Here is a 19,673-nt window from a genome sequence, read left to right on the forward strand (position 1 = left end):
GAATGTGCAAAGTTTAAGCCCAGATTGCACAAAACATTGCCTGTTCATATGCAAAGTATACAAATTGTCATCGTAGGTGGAAGGTGGAACTAATAACATTAATGATCAGTTTCAATAATTGTTCCTGTAAGTTATTCCAGTGAGCCGAAATGGGCAATAGGCATTTTTCACAGAACACAGTAGGAAAAGACAGTGGCTCTGTTCTGCTCAAGTGTCCCAGTAAACCGTGACAGTGTGACAGTGAACCATCATTCACAATACCAGGACCCTGAAACTGAAGCAGCTAAATGGAATTCAGCAATTATTAATTTTATTATTTACATTCTGTTACAAGTCAAAATGTCTTCTGTGAAAAAGGCCTACACCAGAACCCTGGAGCTGGCATTCCTAAATAAAATGCAGTCGATATTATGTTGTTTGTAATGCCTGTGCTTTTCCTACTATGACAAGACAAAATGTCTGCCATGTAAAAGGGGAATTCATCATAGTACTAACATTTTAACAATTTATTTTATAATGTTTAGTTAGGGAGTTACCCCATGTAAAAGTAACCTTTTAGCTTAAATAGTTTTTGGTTCAACCTTCCATATCAGTCTGAACAACAACAGGCCCGTGGAACATTTGAAGCCTCTGGCTCCTTTTAAAGTTCTGATTGACATTTTCATGGTAGGAGCTGGTTTGAACGAGAAGCTTATCTCACTCTGCAGGTTGTGGAGGCAGATGAGCAATTAGTGGCTGTTGACAGTGGGCAGTAGTGCCTTTTCACTACAGGCCTGAGCTTTGTTTGTGCACAAGAATTATAGGCACAACACAAAGCTGAGTTACTGACGTCAGTACCCCTTTAAAGACATAAGGTTACCAGAGAGCCTGAACAGTGTACAGGTGCAGAGATGGGAAGCACCACTTTCCCCACACTGACTTTGATGGTTCTCTTCCTCAGCTGGGCTTGTGCTGAGGAGGATACAGAGGCTCTCTCCTGCCCAGAACACCAGGAGGGTTTTGACGGCTCTTGCTACGAGTTTGTGGGTCTGCAGCGGTCCGTCCTCAGTGCCCAGGGATGGTGTGAGCGAGGTGGAGGACACCTCGCCTTCATCCTGAATGATGAAACACAGCAGTTCCTTCAGAAGCACCTGGAGCCAGGGAAAGACTGGTGGCTCGGGCTGGCACCTGCAGCTCCAAACCTCACGATCGACTCTGCTGCCACTGAGGGTGAGAGGGTATGTGGGCAGGGGAACCAGAGTAGACACTGCATGACTTCTACTGGCTTTATATAGATTTTTAGTGAGTTCACATGTATTTGAATGCTATGATATAGGGCCACTGTGTCACAAGTGCTAGAGATTATTCATAAAAGCCTGTAGATTTATTTGAAACATACCATTTCAAGAACTAACATTTTGAGGACTTTGCTGCATATATGAACAACAAATTTGATATATCTGTGATCAATGATTATATTTAATAAATTAGTAAAAACATTCACAAATGAAGTTTATGGCCTAAGCTGCTATCTCATTAGGCAGCTTGCATGTCCATTGTATAGATCTGTATTGTGTTTGTTTATCGACATTTGTTATAAACCGAGCACATCTGGATATCTCCCTCAAGCAGCAGGCGTAATGAGAGATATTTCTCATTCATTTGAACTTGTCAATGGGCTTGCTGTCAAGTGGCCTGATTTACAAAGGTGTCTTTATTTCCCTTCACAGAGAATAGGTCTTTATCATTCACACTGTCAAGGCTAAATCTATTGCTTTGTTGTTTTATGACCCCTGAATTGCATCTCAACAATTAACTTACCAGGAAGAAAAGATATGGAGAACGACCTTGCCTTAACATCTGTGATGATAACATTTTCTGCAGCATTCAGCGGTAAGTAAAATAGAAGTTTGATCAAATCAAATGGTGTCATTTTTTTGGTCCTTTCCCAGGTTCCCTTGCATGGCTGGATGGCTCAGATGTCAGCTATAATAATTGGTTGAACATGCCAGATGCACAAGCAGCCTGCGGACATATCCTGAAACATTCAGGCTTCCAGTGGGAAGCCGCAGGAAACTGTAGCCAGGAACTCAACTTCATTTGCCAGTTTGGTATGTACTCCTAAATTAATAAACGTATAGCATTAAACTTGTGTTGTGTTTGCTCCCATTATATAATTATTGATTTTTTTCTCAGATTCTGGGAGAACTATTGCATGTGATGGCCAAAATGCAACACTGCAATGTGGTTCTGGTCAAGTTGTAGAGATAGACGACAGCTTCTATGGTCGAAAAACAATTCACTACTGCCGATCCAAACTTACAGCCCCGCCCACATCCTCCCAGGAGGAGTGCAGCTGGATAGATGTGATAGATTCTGTAACAGGTATTGTGAATTATATTAAAGTATTTTATGTAAAATGTAGAGAATCTGCCTTTTTTATGTTCTGCAAACATACGACAACGTATGTATAAAAGATCTGGTTACTCCTCATTTACTTGACAAATTATTTACTTAACTTGGTACCTGATACTTAGGGATGAATGATGGAACATTTTGTTTAAATGTGCATTTACCATAGAAATCTATGGGAACATATTTGGCTTTGTTAAAGCTGCTTTAACAAAAGGGCCAATATGGAGGAGCTCATGAAATTACTAAGCAAATAGCTGGTGTTTCTCCTTATTGTTGATACACCTCTTTAAAGAGCTATTAAACTCTCTCATTAGAAGGTTATAGAAACACCAGCAAGATTATTTTAATTTAATAGGATGAAAATTGAACAGTGTCATACTTTTTAGACCTACTAAAACAACAAGTAAAACAACAGTAAACATGAAAATAATCCAGATAATCTGCAACACATTGTCCTTGACTTGTGTGTCATTCCAGCCCACTGCCACGGACTGCAGGCTTGCCAGGCTCCCGTGGATCTGAGCTCTTTTGGTGAACCATGTCCTGTGCTGGGAAGTTACCTGTCTGTAGAGTACCGCTGCAAACATGGTCAGATGCACAATTTCATAAATAAATAGATAAATAAATAATACTAATACTGTAGATCCTTATTTGATGGAGTAGATTGGACAATATAATTTAGAAATTAAATAAATGTATTGTTTTATTGCCTCACAGAGTTCATCTACTTTGCCAACAGAGCTATGTAAATGATTGCTTTGCTGGTGTAATTAGCAGAGTAAAAGTTAGGTGAACTGCACTGTTATGTTTATTTTAACAACAGGAGTTCGCTCAGGACGCATTATGTTGGTGATGACATGTTGAAGCAGTTCCATGATTTAAATTAACGGTGGGATTTCCTCTCAGGTCTCCACCTGTTGATGAGCAAGCTGGCGGCCGTCTTTGATAATGTCACCATCACTGTGAAGTGGCTCCTGCATCCTTTTCAGGGAAACCTCACATGCACACTGAATGCTGGAGATGGCCACACTATTGATCCATACAGCCCAGTAGAGTGAGCCTTTGCATTCACCCAGATAGATAGATAGATAGATAGATAGATAGATATAGTCTACATAGTTATCTATGTAACTGTATTTAACTGTGTTTAAGCTTTTACTCTACCTGTTTCACAGGATGGAGAGCGCTGTGATGCACAAATTCCGCCGTCCGGGTGTTTTCATGGTTGGAGTAGAGTGCACCACCAGTGACTGGCATGTTACAGCTCATAGAGCCATAACCATCCAGGAGCCTATTGGAGAGTTTGGTGTCATTACATGCTATGGCAGGAATATGTCAACAGATGGCACTAAATGCAGTGCGCTTCATGGTAGGCCTGTCCAGATCCAGGTTGTGGTAGAGGCAGGTGAGTCAGTCACTGCAGGGGATAAATGTCTCCAATAAAACACAGCTCAAAAATGAATAATTTGATTCATTTCTTTTTTGTGTAAATAGGTACAAATGTTTCCTACTCAATTCAACATGAAGACCATTTGCTTGCAACCTTGTCAGTGGACAGAGGGATCACACCTCACAACATTACACTGAATGTAAGTGTGGCAGAGAAGCTTGGACATGGCTGCCACAACCTGACTCTAACTGCCTCTAACGGGGTCACAGCCCGCACAGTGTCCACTGATCTGGAGCTGTGTCTGCTGGAGCCTATTGAAGGCCTGCAGGCCTCGGTGATAGCAGAGGACGACGAGTGTCCTGACTCTACCGATCTCGTCATTGGTGTGTCGTTGGAGCGAGGAGCCCCTGTGGAGCTGCTCTTCACTCTGACTGGAGCCAGGGACGCTATCTCTGAGTCCAGAGACATGCTCAATGGCAGCTTACAAGCTTACACATTCTCCAGCCCACTTGAAGGTACTTACAGTTTAAGCCGTTCTGTAATTAAGTGAAAACAGTCACCCGTAGTATGTAATACATGTGATCAATGCTCCTAAATACAAGCTCTTTTGGTAAAGGATTGTTGAAGGTGAAGGTGCAGGCCATGAATGCCTTCTCTGACTCTGATGTGGACGTGGACTTAGAGAACATACTTCAGGCCTGTCAGAATTACTCTTCACCAGATGAACATGGAAACACAGTAAGTAGAAGATTAGCATCAAGCCTGACATTAAAGTATTGATATGTACAGGTGTTTGTCTGTTACAGCACAATGACTTTGTTTTAATCGACAGACTGCTAATATGAGTGTCGACGACTCTAATGACTTGAAAATAATTGCTACTCCGGACGCTTTAGTGGACTACACTCAGAGTGTCACACTGAGTGCAACTGGAACTGAATCATTACCCAGCAAAGGACTCGCATTTGAATGGAAATGTAGTAAGTACAACATGAAGTCCTCAGCCTTTTGAATTAGTTCAGTGCAATCATAATTGAAGTAATTACAGGGGGTGAACACAATTAGAAGAACACAGACGATCCAAAACAATTACCTTTTAAGAACAGTGAAGCTTTAAATGGCCAGTGTTTGTGACAATGAGAACAACTTCATGCACACTATGAGTTCTGTTTTTTTGTCTTATCCTGATTTTGATCATATTCAGGATATGAATTTTACGTCGAACATGACAAACCTGGTTATTCAGTTCCCTGTAAACACGATTCTAACAGTGATCATTCATCTGCAAGTGTATCTTTGACTTGTCTGTCTTATTCCTGTATCAACGAGTTCCCTCAGCAGTGGATGATGAACCCAGTTTGGTCTCTATCTGTCTGGACACTGCTGTGCTTTTCTTACAGCTGAATTTGGTTTCCCCATCTGATGGAAGACGAGAGCGCCAATACAATTCGTCCTTACCAATGTCCAACTTTCACTTTCATTTCAGCTGTACTGGTGTCAGACTTTCAGTTTCAATTCACTGTAGATTCACTGTAATATTCTGGTATAGAATGGTTTCTCAAAACGGGCATACCGGCTTATCCAGATTTCTGAAGCCAGGATATGATGTTTACATGTTCACAACAAACACTGAACCTCCAAAAACCTGATCATAGCTGGGACACAGGTGTTGATTCAATTGGATGGCAGATTCTGAGGTTGTAGTTAGTGGTGGTGTTGCATTGTGTTCTTGTTATTTTGTCCATCCCATGTAAATATGCTATAACGACACTGTCATTCATGCTGTCTGTCTTTCTACAACAGCAGCACTGTCATCTCTTTATTGTTCAAGTGCTATTTTAAAGTTCTGCCTCTGCTTCTTTCTGTACAGAAGGAAACTGCAAATGCAAAAACAGAACAAAGGATGAAACTCACATTATCGAAAAAGACTGCCTTCCAAATACCTTTGATATTTTCAACTATGCTTTAACCGTGAGGAGAACGACCTGGTTTAGGAAATGGGTTGACCTCGCTTCAGCTTCAAAGTGCATCACTGTTGCCCCAAAGGAATTCACAGATGTCACCATCAGGTAAAAGGGGACCATTTACTATAAAATGCTCAAATATCCTCAAAATAATTATATAGGTGAATGACATACATTTCTTGTAGAGCTCCCCACTGGTTCTTGAAAATATGATACAAAAGAATTAAATAAATTCATAATACAACATGACAAGTTAGAATTTAGGGACCAAACAATGGGATTAGGAGCCACAAAAGGTTGAGAAACTCTGCAATTAAGATTTACGTGTTTTGGAATAAGTTATAGTTATATATTTACATTTATTTACTTTTCATGCAGTTGTGATGATTGCGTTTCGATAAATGTGAACGACCAAGTAAAGCTAAGACTGAGCTGTGTGACGACGTGCCCAGACGTTGTTTGGTATATTGAGGACCCTGAACCTTTGACAGTAAGTCTGAAACTGCACTCACATTGATTTAAAACTGTGGCACAAGATTATTAACTGATGATCTCTTCCCAGGGTGACCTTGAAAAATGTTACTCCAAAGCAGGAAGAAGGCGACCTATCAAGAGGCAGGATGGCAGCACTGAATATGTTGTACAGAGCCAACATCTGAAAGTTTCAAGGGACACATTGCACAACATCAGTGTGATTGTTTATGGTGCGTTTTCATCCCATAGTCACAATGCTCTTTTCAGTAATGCAGGATTGTTAGATATAGATTAATTGTTATATATAGTATAAAAAGGGATTGGGGCTCCTTTTGAACACCTTTTGAAATACAGCGCTTTGTTCAAAACTACATACTCTCTTTTTTTTTACAATTTCTAGCTTTGAAAGAAGTTGATACATTTATTTAAAAAAAATTATGTTTTTCGTTTTTACAGGCAAGACGGAGGCAGGATTTGCCAAGTACACTTTACCAATACCAGGTCCTGAGCCAACTGAACCAGCTACAAACTCAGGAGCGACAACTGATACACCTGCAGACTCCAGACCCCCCTCATGTAGCATCTCTCCACTGTCAGGAACAGTTCTCGATGCTTTTGACATCACCTGCAAAGCAAGCTCTTTCTGCTCTGCGGGCTGTGTGTATTGCTTCAGGACAGACACAGGTGAGAATGTGCACTGTTGTGTCTTGATTTAAATCGCTTTTAATCAAATAGAAAAAAGCTCTGTCACAAGGCTGAAAGAAAGAAAGAGAAGGAAGCAGGAGGAGTTTCAGTCTGTCGGGAGGAAGTGAGTGTTTGCTGATGTTAGAAATGAAGGAGTTGAGGTTGAAATGACCATGATTTTGTGACATTACAAGCCAATCAGTCCAGTATAAAATGTATACAAGTGTGATGTGATGTAATAAATATGACAAAAATGTGATGTGATGTGGAAACGTGAAACCTCCAGTGAACGTACACTGAGAATTAACTGAAAAAAACGAGGCTAGAATGAGTTTGTTGGTGATGGCTGACTTTTGAAAGAATGCGCTTTGCTCTAAAAATGAGTGCCTGTGACTCATTTGAATGCTTCGGTCAGATAATTAATAGACAGATAGATCATTATCTGTTTGCAGATAGGTAATCACAATCATCACAACAATCTCTTTTGTCTTAAAGGCAAACATCTGCGCTGCAGTAATACACAGGAGGTGAAATCGGTCTTCCTGCCTCTCGGAGATAAGAACAACAACTACAGTTTGTCTGTTGTGGTGACTGTGAAAAATGAACATGAGAAAGTCAACACAACTGTCTCCACTCAGGTCTGTCATCGACCAGTAATCATGTATCTTAGAGAAAGAAGGAGGATTAGAAATACAGGTTGTCCATGTCCAGGTCAGAGTGACTGTTTATGTTCCTCAAGGTACGGAAAAGCAGCTCCAGCACCTCTGTGGAGGCTCTCCAGTCTGCAGTGGAGGATACTGTGAGTCAGTTAGTGCAGCAAGGTCTGCTCTCTGGTGAGGCTCTGGGACAAATATTTACTTCAGTGTCTGATATGCTGAATACAGAGGCCGGCGAGGATCACAATGATGCAAGGAGGAAGGTAACAGAATGTGGTTGATGGGGATGCTGTTGAGGCCAATACATTGCTGTGATATTTGTGAGGCTTACAACTTGCATTGTGGGTCGTGTGGAGAACACCACGATGCTAATCAGCACTTCCTTCTCTTTCAGCTCAGAGAGAAAATGTTGACCAAAATGACCGCAGCTCTGCTCGACTCACCCAGCAACACAACTCAGGAAGTGCAAGTGACGGCTAGAGCTGTGGCTGGACTCACCCAGCGCCCAGACGAGCTCAGCCCCGCTGCTCAAGTACAGCAATATCAAAAATATTTTATTATATTTTATTTATATTTTTATTTCAATAAGAACATGCAGTACAGGCAGCACTTTGTAAATAGGTAATAGAAATATGTGATAGTAATTACAGATTAATACAAACTGTTCCATCAGTTAATTACACACTGTAAGAGTTAATTCTCTCCTTGCATAAAACTTCTAGGTTAGGAGAGAGTTGTATCTTTAACATTTATGCGTATGCGTATAGTAACACCAGTGGCTGTAAATGACATCTTAAAGCCGTTGTTTCATTGTTTTAAACCCATGTAAGTGGAGGCTTAAGCCTGAATTAATCAGTTCATTAATAAAATGTGTTGCTCTTAGTATAACTTATGTTCATCAACTCTTTTGAACGTTGATCAGCTCTTTTGTTGTGTTATGTTGCTGTATTATTTCCTCTTTCTCAGGAAGAAGCGGGTTCATTGTTGGTAGACCTCAGCTCCTCCCTCAACACTATCAGCGTTAATCAGGATGGCAGTGATGATGGAGATGTTGTGCAAGCAGCAACACCAATAGTTGAAGCAGCCAGTAACATTTTGAATGTTTCATCAAATGTAAGGACAAAACTATCACTGCGACATTGCTAAATGTTTTTCCTTAGTGCTATATGGTCTTTACCAAACAAGATACAATATGTTTTCCTCAGAAAAAAGTCTCAGATTTTCTTCTAACTGGGATAAACAATGTTCAAAGTGCTTTGCTGAATAATAAAAAGCCGAATGGAGACCCTGCCATCATCGATTCTGGTCAGATCAGTGTGTATGTCCACAGGTAAGAGACGCTTGACACCAGCTAGAACATGTATTTAAGAATAAACTACAGTTTGCTGAAGGTACTAAGATCATTCTGATCCTGCTTCTTGCAGAGTGTCTCCAGAAAAGATGCAGATGCAGGATATAAACGTCCAGAAGAACAGCTCCTCCAGATTCTCCTTCCCCACACTGCCTGCTCATATTGTCTCTCCAGAGGAGCCAGTGGATGTCAGAGTAAGCGAAATGTGGAGATGGAAACAATAAACATTTACAGTGAATTTAAAGATGCTGATGCAGCCGGGTTTGTTGCGTCTATGGCCCTGTTCATGTTGTATTGTAGTTGTAAAGCCAGTGTAAGATATGGTTTTCCTTATTGTTGAACATCCATAATACCTGGATAAGTTAAAAAAAAAGCATCTGACACCATCTACAAAAGACTGAATTACTGAAAGTCAGTGATCCGACTCTTTATATATCAGCGTATGCCTGCTTCCTTCTAGATGATGAGTTTTGAGACAAATCCATATTCTTGGAAGGAGGAGAACATCACAGGAACTGTAGGATCCGTCTCTCTCACCAGAATGAATGGCACTGTCATTCCCGTAGAGAACTTACCTGACGAGATAGAGGTAATAGTTGTTTTAGCGATACCTTTATTTACTTTACTCTAACATTGGTGGACTGTTCACAATAATGTGTTTTCTGGGTTTTCAGATTCTCCTACCGAGGCTTGACGTTGGGCAGGAGAAAAGCACGGTCCTGGACCTTGCCAATTTCAGCACATTAATAATTGACGTTCTCTCACCGGATGTAACACTGGTGCTGAAAATGGAACCGTCTGAGAACATTTCCTTCATGCTATTCCTGGGATGTAAAGATTATCCAAATGAGGAGAATTATGTAGCTAAGACTCAGATCCCTCTAGAGAATTCCAAAGAAGGTGAAATTAAATCTACCAGATTTGCTTTTTGTTGCATATATGATATGGCTGAAAGTCACATTTAAACATACTTGTAAGCCAGCATGTGTGTGTTTTTTTAAGATATCTGTTCTTTTGACGCAGAGGAAAGGTATACCTGGGTGCTGAGTCCCAAAGACAGAACAGGAGATGTTGGAGTACACTACCTTGTTATGAAGCCCATTGTAAAGCCAGGCATCAAATCCATCAATGCCACTGTCACTGTCACTTCTATCGCTGCCCAGTGCAAATACTGGAATGAAACTGGGTCTTCTTGGAGTGAAGATGGCTGCAGGGTGAGTTGAACAAACACACACACTCACATTCACAATGGTTGCATCAATACATCCTTGAAAAGTGAGCTGTGAAGTTTGACTGGCTGGTTTTCTTTTTTCTGTTTTTTTTCTACAGGTCGGTCCACTCACCACGCCTTTGGTCACTCAGTGCCTCTGTAACCACTTGACTTTCTTTGGCAGTTCCTTCTTTGTCATGCCGAACTTGGTGGACGTGTCGCGCACCGCAGAACTCTTTGCTACATTCACTAACAATCCTGTAGTGGTGTGTTTCGTGGGGGCCATCTTTGCTGCCTATCTCCTGGTGGTTGTGTGGGCTCGCAGGAAAGACATCCAGGACTCAGCCAAGGTCATTCTCAGTAAAGACTTTCACCACATTACGTTGTTGATTTGAAATACCAGACCATTTGGGAAGTTCAGACTTTGCAGCTCACACATATAATATGAAATCCTCAAAGAACCACATCAGAATACTCCATTAAAAACTCATTTGCATTTGAGACGTCACTGTTTCAAGTCCAGCTGGCAACCTCTGTTTCATGTCCCTAGTTGGCTTGTTTACACTCCTACAAATTTAATCATTGTATGTTTCGCGCATTGAACCTTGTTCTACAAAGTAACAAGTGGCTACAACCATCAGTTACATTTAAAGAAATATAAAGTACAATATTTTCTCAGTAAATACTCAAGTAAAGTAGGAGTACTTGTATGATATACCTGCTCTGACCTTCTACAAAATGCAGTCACATTAAAATAATGAAATATTCATTCAACATTCCTATTCAACATTTTTGTCATATTTATTATAAATATATTTATGTGTGAGAGAGAACAACAGTGTTTTACAACATACACTTTATGTCATTGAATTTACCAATTTAACAAAAACAAATCCCTAAACGCTGTGTCTTCGCACTCACTTGCAGGTCAAGATAACAGTGCTTGAGGATAATGACCCCTTGGCTGAGTATCGTTATATGCTGAATTTCAGCACAGGCCATCGGCATGGTGCGTCCACCTCCTCTCAGGTCAGTAATGCCTGTTAAAGCTTGAAGGGACGAACAGAAAGAAAGACTGGTCTGCTGCAACATTTATGATGCTGACACTACTGACAACTCTGGGCATATCTGACCATCTTGATTGACCCTTTTTTTGTTTTAGGTGACAATAACCTTGCTGGGCACAGAGGGAGAAAGTGAGCCCCACCACCTGACAGACCCCGAGAAGCCAGTGTTTGAGAGGGGCGGGGTGGACATGTTTCTGCTGACCACACACTTTTCCCTTGGAGATCTGCAGAGCATCAGGCTGTGGCACGACAACTCGGGAGCACACCCTGCATGGTACGGGTTAGAGGGCAAGACAAGCCGATGAAATCGAAGTTAAGCTTGAGTTTGTACGGTTGCTATGAGCACAGTAGATGCTTATTGTTGTTACGTGCAGGTATGTCAACAAAGTAATGGTGCAGGATCTGGAGAGTGGTCAGAAATGGCACTTCCTGTGTAACTCCTGGCTGGCTGTCGATGTTGGAGAGTGTACTCTTGACAAGGTCTTCCCAGTTGCCACGGAGATGGATTTGAAGAGGTTTAGGTAAGACCAGCCATGGATCAGGTTAAAAACACATCACCAAGGAAACTTACTTGATTCTGTATCACCATATGTTTTTCTCCTGAATCCAAATTGCCTTTTTTCTCAACACTTTTGTAGTAACCTGTTCTTCATGAAGACAGCCAAGGATTTCCGTGACGGCCACATCTGGTTCTCTGTCATTAGTCGGCCTCCCTGCAGCACTTTCACATGTGTGCAGCGAGTGTCCTGCTGCTTTTCCCTGCTGCTGTGCACCATGCTGACCAGCATCATGTTTTGGGGCATCCCTACTGACCCGTCTGAGCAGACCATGGACCTGGGTAGGTAACAAAACTCTGGGGTTATTTTAGTATACAATAGAATACTCTCAAATGAGTTGTTCAAAGCCTCCCAAGATCCAACTCCCCCCATTCACACACAGAAAAGATGTGATTAGTCCTGCTTCCTTCAGCACTAACCTGCTTTCTAAAACATCATGCTAACAAGAATTTTGAATGGGTTTTTACGTTGAACGTTTGTATGGCAATGATGTGGGGCAGGGGAAGTATAACTGACAGTTTGATGCATAGATGAGTATCTGTGGATGTGCATTCGTGTATCCAAAATAATTAAATCCAAAGTCTCAGTGAAGGAGCCATCCTTTAATCACACCCATTTTAACTTGATTTAAAGAAACACTTAAATTTGCAGGTCACATTGAGTTCACCTGGCAACAGGTTATGATCGGAGTTCAAAGTTCAATCATCATGTTCCCCATCAACCTCCTCATTGTGAGCATCTTCAGAAACACTCGTCCTCGAGAGAAGACCGCCAAAACAGACGCGTCCAAACATGGAAAGACTGGTCGAGTTTCTCCCTCACAGACTTCTTCCCCTCAGAAAGAGCTGAAGGACATCACACCAGACACTGTGATCAAGGTGAGGTAACAGATATCCTGATCAGTGATTTGGAAATAATCAAAACTCCTCTGTTTTATACGTCTAAAGTGTTTGATGTGGTTTCTCCATTAGGACATAAAGAGAATTGCTCAGTCACTCTCGAAGGCCATGAAGAGTCCGCTGCCTGACCTGGATCTCCGGCCAGGTCAGCAGGCGGACATCAACTCTCTGCTGTCTCTGGTGGAGGACATAATCAGACAGCAGAACCGAGCGGCTGGAGACTTCTACACCTACGCCTCCAAGAGGGATCGCCCTATGATCCTCAGCTTACGTGCAGTTAATCTACAAGGTAAACAGCACCATTACCTTTATGCTCTTGATAGCGTATGCTTCCAATTTTTATTTGGAGGGCCAGAAGTTAATTAATTAATATAATGCTCATTTAATACATGGGAAATATGTAAATAAAGTTCATACAAATTGAGAAATAAATCCATTGAAATCTACAGATGTGTACAATATTTGATATTCTTTCTGTCTTTCTTTCTTTCAGGATTTATTTTCCCCATAATTTTTTTTGCTATTTACTGTGGCCTCACTATGTCATTTGCGTACTTAAAGACAAAATAAATAATGCAATAACCTCAAAGAAAATCTTGCTAAAGGCAAAATAAATTATGCTGATGGAAAATTGAATTCCTCTGAATTTGTAAAGTAGAAATATGTTTACTTTCTGTTATAGAAAATCAATTACCCTGAATGAGAACGTTTAATAGAACTGTTGATTTCTTTGTTGAAATGTTGGCTTAATGCATTTCAAGTCCTAACTGACTAATGCTGATTTTGACAGAAAACAGTGTGTGGGGGGGCCCTGAGACAACCTCTGAATTTCAGAAGAAGAGCAACAATAGCCAGTACCTGTACAGGCAGCTGCGTCATGTTGAGAAGGAGCTGGGTTTGTTGGGACCTTCTCGTTTTCCAGACCCAGACAGCTACGACCAAGCCATGCAGCAAGTTCAGGGAATGAAGGGTCTCCTGGAGTACCACCTCCCCTCGTCCAGCCTAGAAGGAGACCAGCTTGAGCGCAGCCCCAGTCCAGAAGAGAGCATCAACGCAGACTCCACCAAGAAGTGCTGTCAAGGGGGGCTACCATGGTGGTTTGTGTTTGTTGGCTGGATACTGGTGATTGCAACGAGTGGTGTGTCAGGATACTTCACCATGATGTATGGGCTGACGTACGGGAAAGACCGCTCTATAAGCTGGCTTATCTCCATGTTGGTCTCCTTCTTTGAGAGTCTCTTTATCACTCAGCCTCTGAAGGTGAGCGACATCACAGATCATGGTCAGAATATACCGTGATAACATGGATAGCATTGCAAATGCTCAGAAAGTAATTCATTCATTAAGAGCTTGGGAGGTTTCCAACCAATGTCCAATCTTTTTTTTTGTGTTTAATAACTAAGTTATTATACTAATATATTTATGATGTACTGATTGGAAACATTTAACTACAGACAAGCCAGCTGTAAATGGGGGATTCTTTGTTTTAAATTTGATATTGCTGAAGATGTAATTAATTATTTAATTAAAAATTTAAGTTCATGCATACATCAGTGAGTCACATCCCACAACATATTAGCAAATGTTTGCTCCACAAGGCCCCACAGAGTCAGTTAAATGATTTTAGTGTTTATATAGATAAAGAGTACCTTTCAATACCAAAGTTACAAAGGGCTTCAAACAAGGCAGCAAATTAAATCAACAAATTATAAAATCATTAGGTTTTACACTGAAAAAGATAAAACCAATTTAAGTAATCTAAGAAATTAATTAAAAAGATAAATAACTAAAAAGACAGTTCAAGTAAAATAAATAAAAACGTATTTTTCATTTTTGAATATATGTATATTTAAAAAAGTATTTTTATTAATTCTACGTTTTATTGTCAAATATAATATGAATTGAAAATGAATGAATTGCTTTACCATTAACAATTTGCAAGGCTTTCCAGGTCCTCCACAGATGTACCTCCCAGCCGTACAAACATACTGTATTTATAATACATTGATCATTATGAGGTCGTGAAGTCTGAAAATCTTCTGTCACAGGTTCTTGGTTTTGCTGCTTTCTTTGCTCTTGTTCTGAAGAAAGTTGACCAGGAGGAATACGGAGAGCCTCAGATAGATGACAGTCTGAGAAACACAGGTACATTTTTTTTATTTTACAGTTTTCTATTTTTGTTGCATTGTTTTGTGTCAAATAACAAAACACATAAGTACAATATTCCTCTATCAGATGATCCTGATGCGGTACGCGCTGCAAGAAGAGACAGCACATGCAGTTTCTATCAGCCACCGCCCCCCACTGACATCGAGAGGATGAGGAACAACATGATTAAAGAGCAGAAAGTCTTTGCCCTCATAAGGGAGATTCTTGGTAGGAGGACCACTTTGACACATACTCACACAGGAAGCAATGTAATACAGTTTGAGCTGATGCTGATGTAAGATATTTGTTTGTGATGCAGCCTACATGGGATTCATGTGGATGTTGCTCCTGGTGGCGTACGGTCAGAGGGACCCCAACGCTTATTTTCTGACCCAACACATTCGACAGAGCTTCAGCAGAGGCATCTCAGACAGTATGAGTATACAGGATGTGTTCAACTGGGCAAACACAACGCTGCTGAGCAACCTGTTTGGAGAGCACCCAGGTCAATATGTTGTGAAGTTGTTCACTGTCGCACACGACTGTTTTTCATGACTCCCCTTTAACATTTACAAATCTTTGTCTGTTTAAAACACATGTAAATTATTCAGCTTTCATATTTTTAAATATTTTTTTAGTTAATTTGGTAAATAAATGAGTAGCTAAAATCAGCTTATTGTTAATTTAGGCTTCAGTTGCCTGATGTTAACTCCTTGGATTTTAAAGGTCATTGTGTTTGTACAATGTTCTTTATTAATTTTCTCCAAGTAAATTAGACCCTTCTATAAATTGGAATACAAAACAACTACAAATTGGATCTGACAATGATGATGATACGTTAAAGTATTTCACATTTAAACGATAGACTACATATGAAAATGTACTGATATTACCCCTATGGGTCTATTGCACTTAAAATAGCATTGCACTTAAATATTATATCACTTTGCCTCAAATTGAACTCTCTCCTGTGCCTTTGCTCCTTATTATTATAACAGTATATTTATGTAATAAAGTATAAAATGCAAACATGTCCTGTCATTAAGCTGTAACAGTGTGAACAGTGTTATATCAGCAAAAAGTGGTTTTACAGACACAAAATAATTACCTCTTTTGACTGATCTTTCCTTCAAATGTGTTTATTCTTGTTACCTGAATATCTGTCACAGGATTCATCACAGATGGAAACTCCAAGCTGGTGGGTAACGCTCGTCTTCGCCAGGTGAGGGTGCATAAAAACTCCTGCCTCGTGGCTCCCTCCATGCAGCAGTCTGAGCGGGACTGTCACGCTCCGTACTCGTGGGAGTTGGAGGACATGGGCTCCTACGGTCCAGGCTGGAGCCGCTCTGTGGGTGACAACACCTCACTGGACCCTCACAGCTCGTGGACGTACCAGTCCCAGGGTAAACTGAGGGCCTATCCCATCTGGGGCAGTGTGATGCTCTACAGAGGAGGAGGGTTTGTGGTGGATCTGGGGCCAGATTTACACAATTCCAGCAGGTAGGCATTGTAATACATTAAAGTAAGTGAAATTAACTCAGCAGAATGAAAGACAGATGATAAATGACACGATTAGCTACTTGATTGACAGAAAATTATTCATCAACAATTTTAGTAATCAACTAATCATTATAAGGAATTTTACCCAAAAACTAAATAACAAAATAATAATTAGGGAACAAAGATTTTTAGTTGCAGCCTTACAGATGATAGAAAGACGACAGAAGCATAATTCATTGTACATCCTTCCTAAAACAACATTCACGTTTGTATAACAAACTATATGAATGTTTATTGAATGTTTTTATGTGCTTTTAACTCTTAATTAGTCTTAAATTAGTGTAACAATGACAAACAAAATTGTGGATACTGTACATCACTGCCACCATGTCTCCACAATTATCTTTTTCATTACATCAGGAGCACATTGTGCTTTAACCTCCTAAGACCTGGCATCCACATGCGTGGACATCACATTTTGGGTTATACCATAATACTTACATCTGCTTATATGGAAATTCAAAATTGTCCCCGTGTGCGGAACCACATCATGTCAACAGATGATGCTTAGTTTTTATACTTAACAGGTCCCAATAAGCCCAAATAGCAAAGAGAAATTAAGATAGAGCTTGGGTCTTAGGAGGTTAAAGTATAACATTTATAAATCATTGAACCATGTCTTTTTCTCTTTGTAGATCCCTTCAGTACCTTTATGACAACATCTGGTTTGACGTGTACACCCAGGCGGTCTTTGTGGAGTTCACTGTGTACAATGCCAACGTCAACCTCTTCTGCATTGTCACGCTCATGCTGGAGACCACAGCCATCGGTAGGTAGTCCATGTTCAGCTGCTGTGTGAAAGCTGTTATGAGGATCATGTCACTTTGTTTTTCTTCCAGGAGCTTTCCAGTTCCGCAGCGAGCTTCAGAGTGTGCGTCTTTACCAGTCGACAGGCGGCCTTCACATCTTCGTCATGGCCTCTGAAGCCATCTACTTCCTCTTCATTATCTATTACATGCTTGTCCAGGTATGAGTCCTTTATGCCTTGAATTTACTACCATTACTTGTAATAATAAATTAGGTTGCTTACTTGAACATCTCACACGAACTCCTCTCCTCCTGACAGGGAAAGCTGATGAAACAGCAGAGGTGGTCTTACTTCAAGAGTAAGTGGAACCTGCTTGAGCTGGCGATTATCATTCTCAGCTGGAGTGCGTTGTCTGTCTTCATCAAGAGGACTTTACTGGGAACGCGGGACATGGAGTTCTACCAGAACAACAAAGACCAGTAAGCAGCAAGAAAAACACAATCCATACAAGTATACACTCAAGAATCTTTTCTTAACATTGGTATGAACAACAAGTGTTGTTCATTTATTGTACAGTTACCAGCACATCCTCTCTGCTAATTGCATTTTATAATTAGCGTTATCATGTTAGGCTAATCTGCAAGATAGCGGAGTCAACGCATCTCACCCTTCAAACTACCTAATTTTAACCTTTGGAAATTAATGTGTTCACAGAGAATCTGTTATTTGAACTATGTTTCAACTTAAAAACAGTACTAGGTCAACTATTGTTTCCTCAGTCCATTCAAAACCCTTTTCAACAGATTGTTAAAACAAGGCTCTGTCCTCTTATGCTCTGTCTCCAGATACGCCAGTTTCCATGAGACAGCCAAGGCTGATGCAGTGCTCGGGTATCTGATTGCCTTCCTGGTGCTGTTGGCTACAGTCAAACTGTGGCACCTGCTGAGACTGAACCCAAAGCTGCACATGATCACAGCCACACTGCAGCGAGCCTGGACTGATATTTCAGGCTTCCTGGTGGTCATGACCATCATGTTCCTGGCCTACTCCATTGCTGTGAGCAGTTTCCCACACTTACTATCAACATGCTGATGGACTCATAGCATTTCTTCCTATTTTATCTGTACTTTATGAACTACAACTCATTCAAAATATGTTTTTTAACAAAGAGAATAATTTCCTACTTTTCAGTCTAACCTGATGTATGGGTGGAAGCTATACTCCTATCGGACTCTGCTGGATGCTGCACAGACCATGGTCAGCCTGCAGCTTGGCATTTTTAACTACGATGAGGTTTGTAAGAGACTATTATAATTGCACCACAGCAGATTATGACAGCTGACCCTTTGTCAGTGTGTTTCTTCCTCCTGATTCCTCAGGTTCTGAATTACAATCCAGTGCTTGGGGCTTTCCTCATCGGCTCCTGCATTGTGTTCATGACCTTTGTGGTGTTGAACCTCTTCATCTCCGTCATTCTGGTGGCATTCAGTCAAGAGCAGATACATCACCAGGTAACTCACCCATGCTGAGTCTGAAATGTCTTATTGTACACATATTGTAGAAGAAGCCTCTCATGACTTGATACTCCTTGAGTTAAACATATTACTCACTGTTCTTGCAGCCATCTGAAGAGGATGAGATTGTGGACCTGATGCTGATGAAACTCTGCAGTTTGTTTGGACTAAAATATAAGAAACAAGATGGCGACTGTCCAACTGAGAGGCTAGTTGGCACATCTGCTTCAAATAATGGACTCTCGACAATTTCTTCTGGGAATGTTGGTGAGGGTTGAAATGTTCCTCTGCAGTCAAACAGAAGTTCAACATTATACAACCCTCAGAATGCTTTGCTTCAGTTTTTGTTTGCCATAGCTCGCTTCATTTACTCAAACCAACATCTTGTTGTTTGTGACTGAATATTAGCCCTTGCAAATCTATAAATTATTAGCATCTCTCTCTACTGCTGCAGATATGTCACTATTGTAGGAGAAGCTAAGTACTGAGAGAAAGTAGGAACTGAGGATAACCCTTATGTTGTGCACTGAGGCACTGTATTTAGGCTGCAGTATATTTAATTAAACAAATACATTTGTGTTTATGTGACTTAATCTTGTACAAAATGCTTTTATTCCAGAAATAATTATTCATGGATACTAGTGAAACATTGTATTTTCATCAATCTGACTAATCAGATTAAAAAACAGTCGATCCAGCTTTAAAACTATGTGCTTTATATATGTGTTATGTGTACTTTCCATCTGCTGTCAGCTTAAATTTGTCAGTCCATGTCTAGTAGTAGACAGTGACATATTCAGCAGCATGTTATAGTTAGGTATATCATCATGTTTCTCACTGAAAAGTATGAAGAAGTAGCCAAATAATGAGTAATAATAAGTTTCAGTGGTAACTTTTTTTTTACCATAACTTATTGCTTATTATGAAACTAGACCAAGCTTTTGTAGTATGAGATTTTTAAGATGAGGTATCTTAAGACATACAGTGTATCATACAAATTACATGCAATAACGGCCTAACGGTAACAGTACATATGTACTGAGAAACAATGATTGCT

At 40.4% G+C, this 19,673-nt stretch overlaps 1 protein-coding gene across 1 annotated transcript; it reads left to right on the forward strand.

Moving 5' to 3' along the window:
- Positions 1 to 890: 890 nt before the first annotated feature.
- On the forward strand, positions 891 to 18,894 carry LOC139285394 (polycystin-1-like protein 2). Its single transcript, XM_070905961.1, has 41 exons — positions 891 to 1,209; positions 1,932 to 2,090; positions 2,176 to 2,364; positions 2,872 to 2,982; positions 3,301 to 3,448; positions 3,570 to 3,799; positions 3,889 to 4,299; positions 4,401 to 4,522; positions 4,617 to 4,764; positions 5,655 to 5,853; positions 6,127 to 6,238; positions 6,311 to 6,452; positions 6,679 to 6,906; positions 7,402 to 7,544; positions 7,646 to 7,825; positions 7,957 to 8,094; positions 8,529 to 8,675; positions 8,768 to 8,892; positions 8,987 to 9,107; positions 9,374 to 9,502; positions 9,588 to 9,813; positions 9,937 to 10,127; positions 10,243 to 10,473; positions 11,051 to 11,152; positions 11,286 to 11,464; positions 11,565 to 11,711; positions 11,829 to 12,028; positions 12,399 to 12,625; positions 12,719 to 12,935; positions 13,437 to 13,906; positions 14,695 to 14,791; positions 14,882 to 15,022; positions 15,114 to 15,299; positions 15,964 to 16,294; positions 16,990 to 17,123; positions 17,194 to 17,321; positions 17,421 to 17,581; positions 17,948 to 18,158; positions 18,294 to 18,395; positions 18,482 to 18,613; positions 18,724 to 18,894. The coding sequence occupies exons 1-41, from the start codon at positions 891 to 893 to the stop codon at positions 18,892 to 18,894; spliced, it is 7,485 nt and encodes a 2,494-aa protein (XP_070762062.1).
- Positions 18,895 to 19,673: the final 779 nt, after the last annotated feature.

The sequence above is a fragment of the Enoplosus armatus genome, chromosome 1 (genome assembly GCF_043641665.1).
Source record: "Enoplosus armatus isolate fEnoArm2 chromosome 1, fEnoArm2.hap1, whole genome shotgun sequence".
Classification (NCBI taxonomy): domain Eukaryota; kingdom Metazoa; phylum Chordata; class Actinopteri; order Centrarchiformes; family Enoplosidae; genus Enoplosus; species Enoplosus armatus.

Excerpts from the sequence above, each read along its gene's own strand:
- LOC139285394 (XM_070905961.1), top strand. The coding sequence starts at position 891 with ATGGGAAGCACCACTTTCCCCACACTGACTTTGATGGTTCTCTTCCTC. Across the intron at positions 9,814-9,936 it reads TCTAGAGAATTCCAAAGAAG|AGGAAAGGTATACCTGGGTG; the intron begins GTGAAATTAAAT and ends CTTTTGACGCAG. Across the intron at positions 12,936-13,436 it reads ACGTGCAGTTAATCTACAAG|AAAACAGTGTGTGGGGGGGC; the intron begins GTAAACAGCACC and ends TGATTTTGACAG.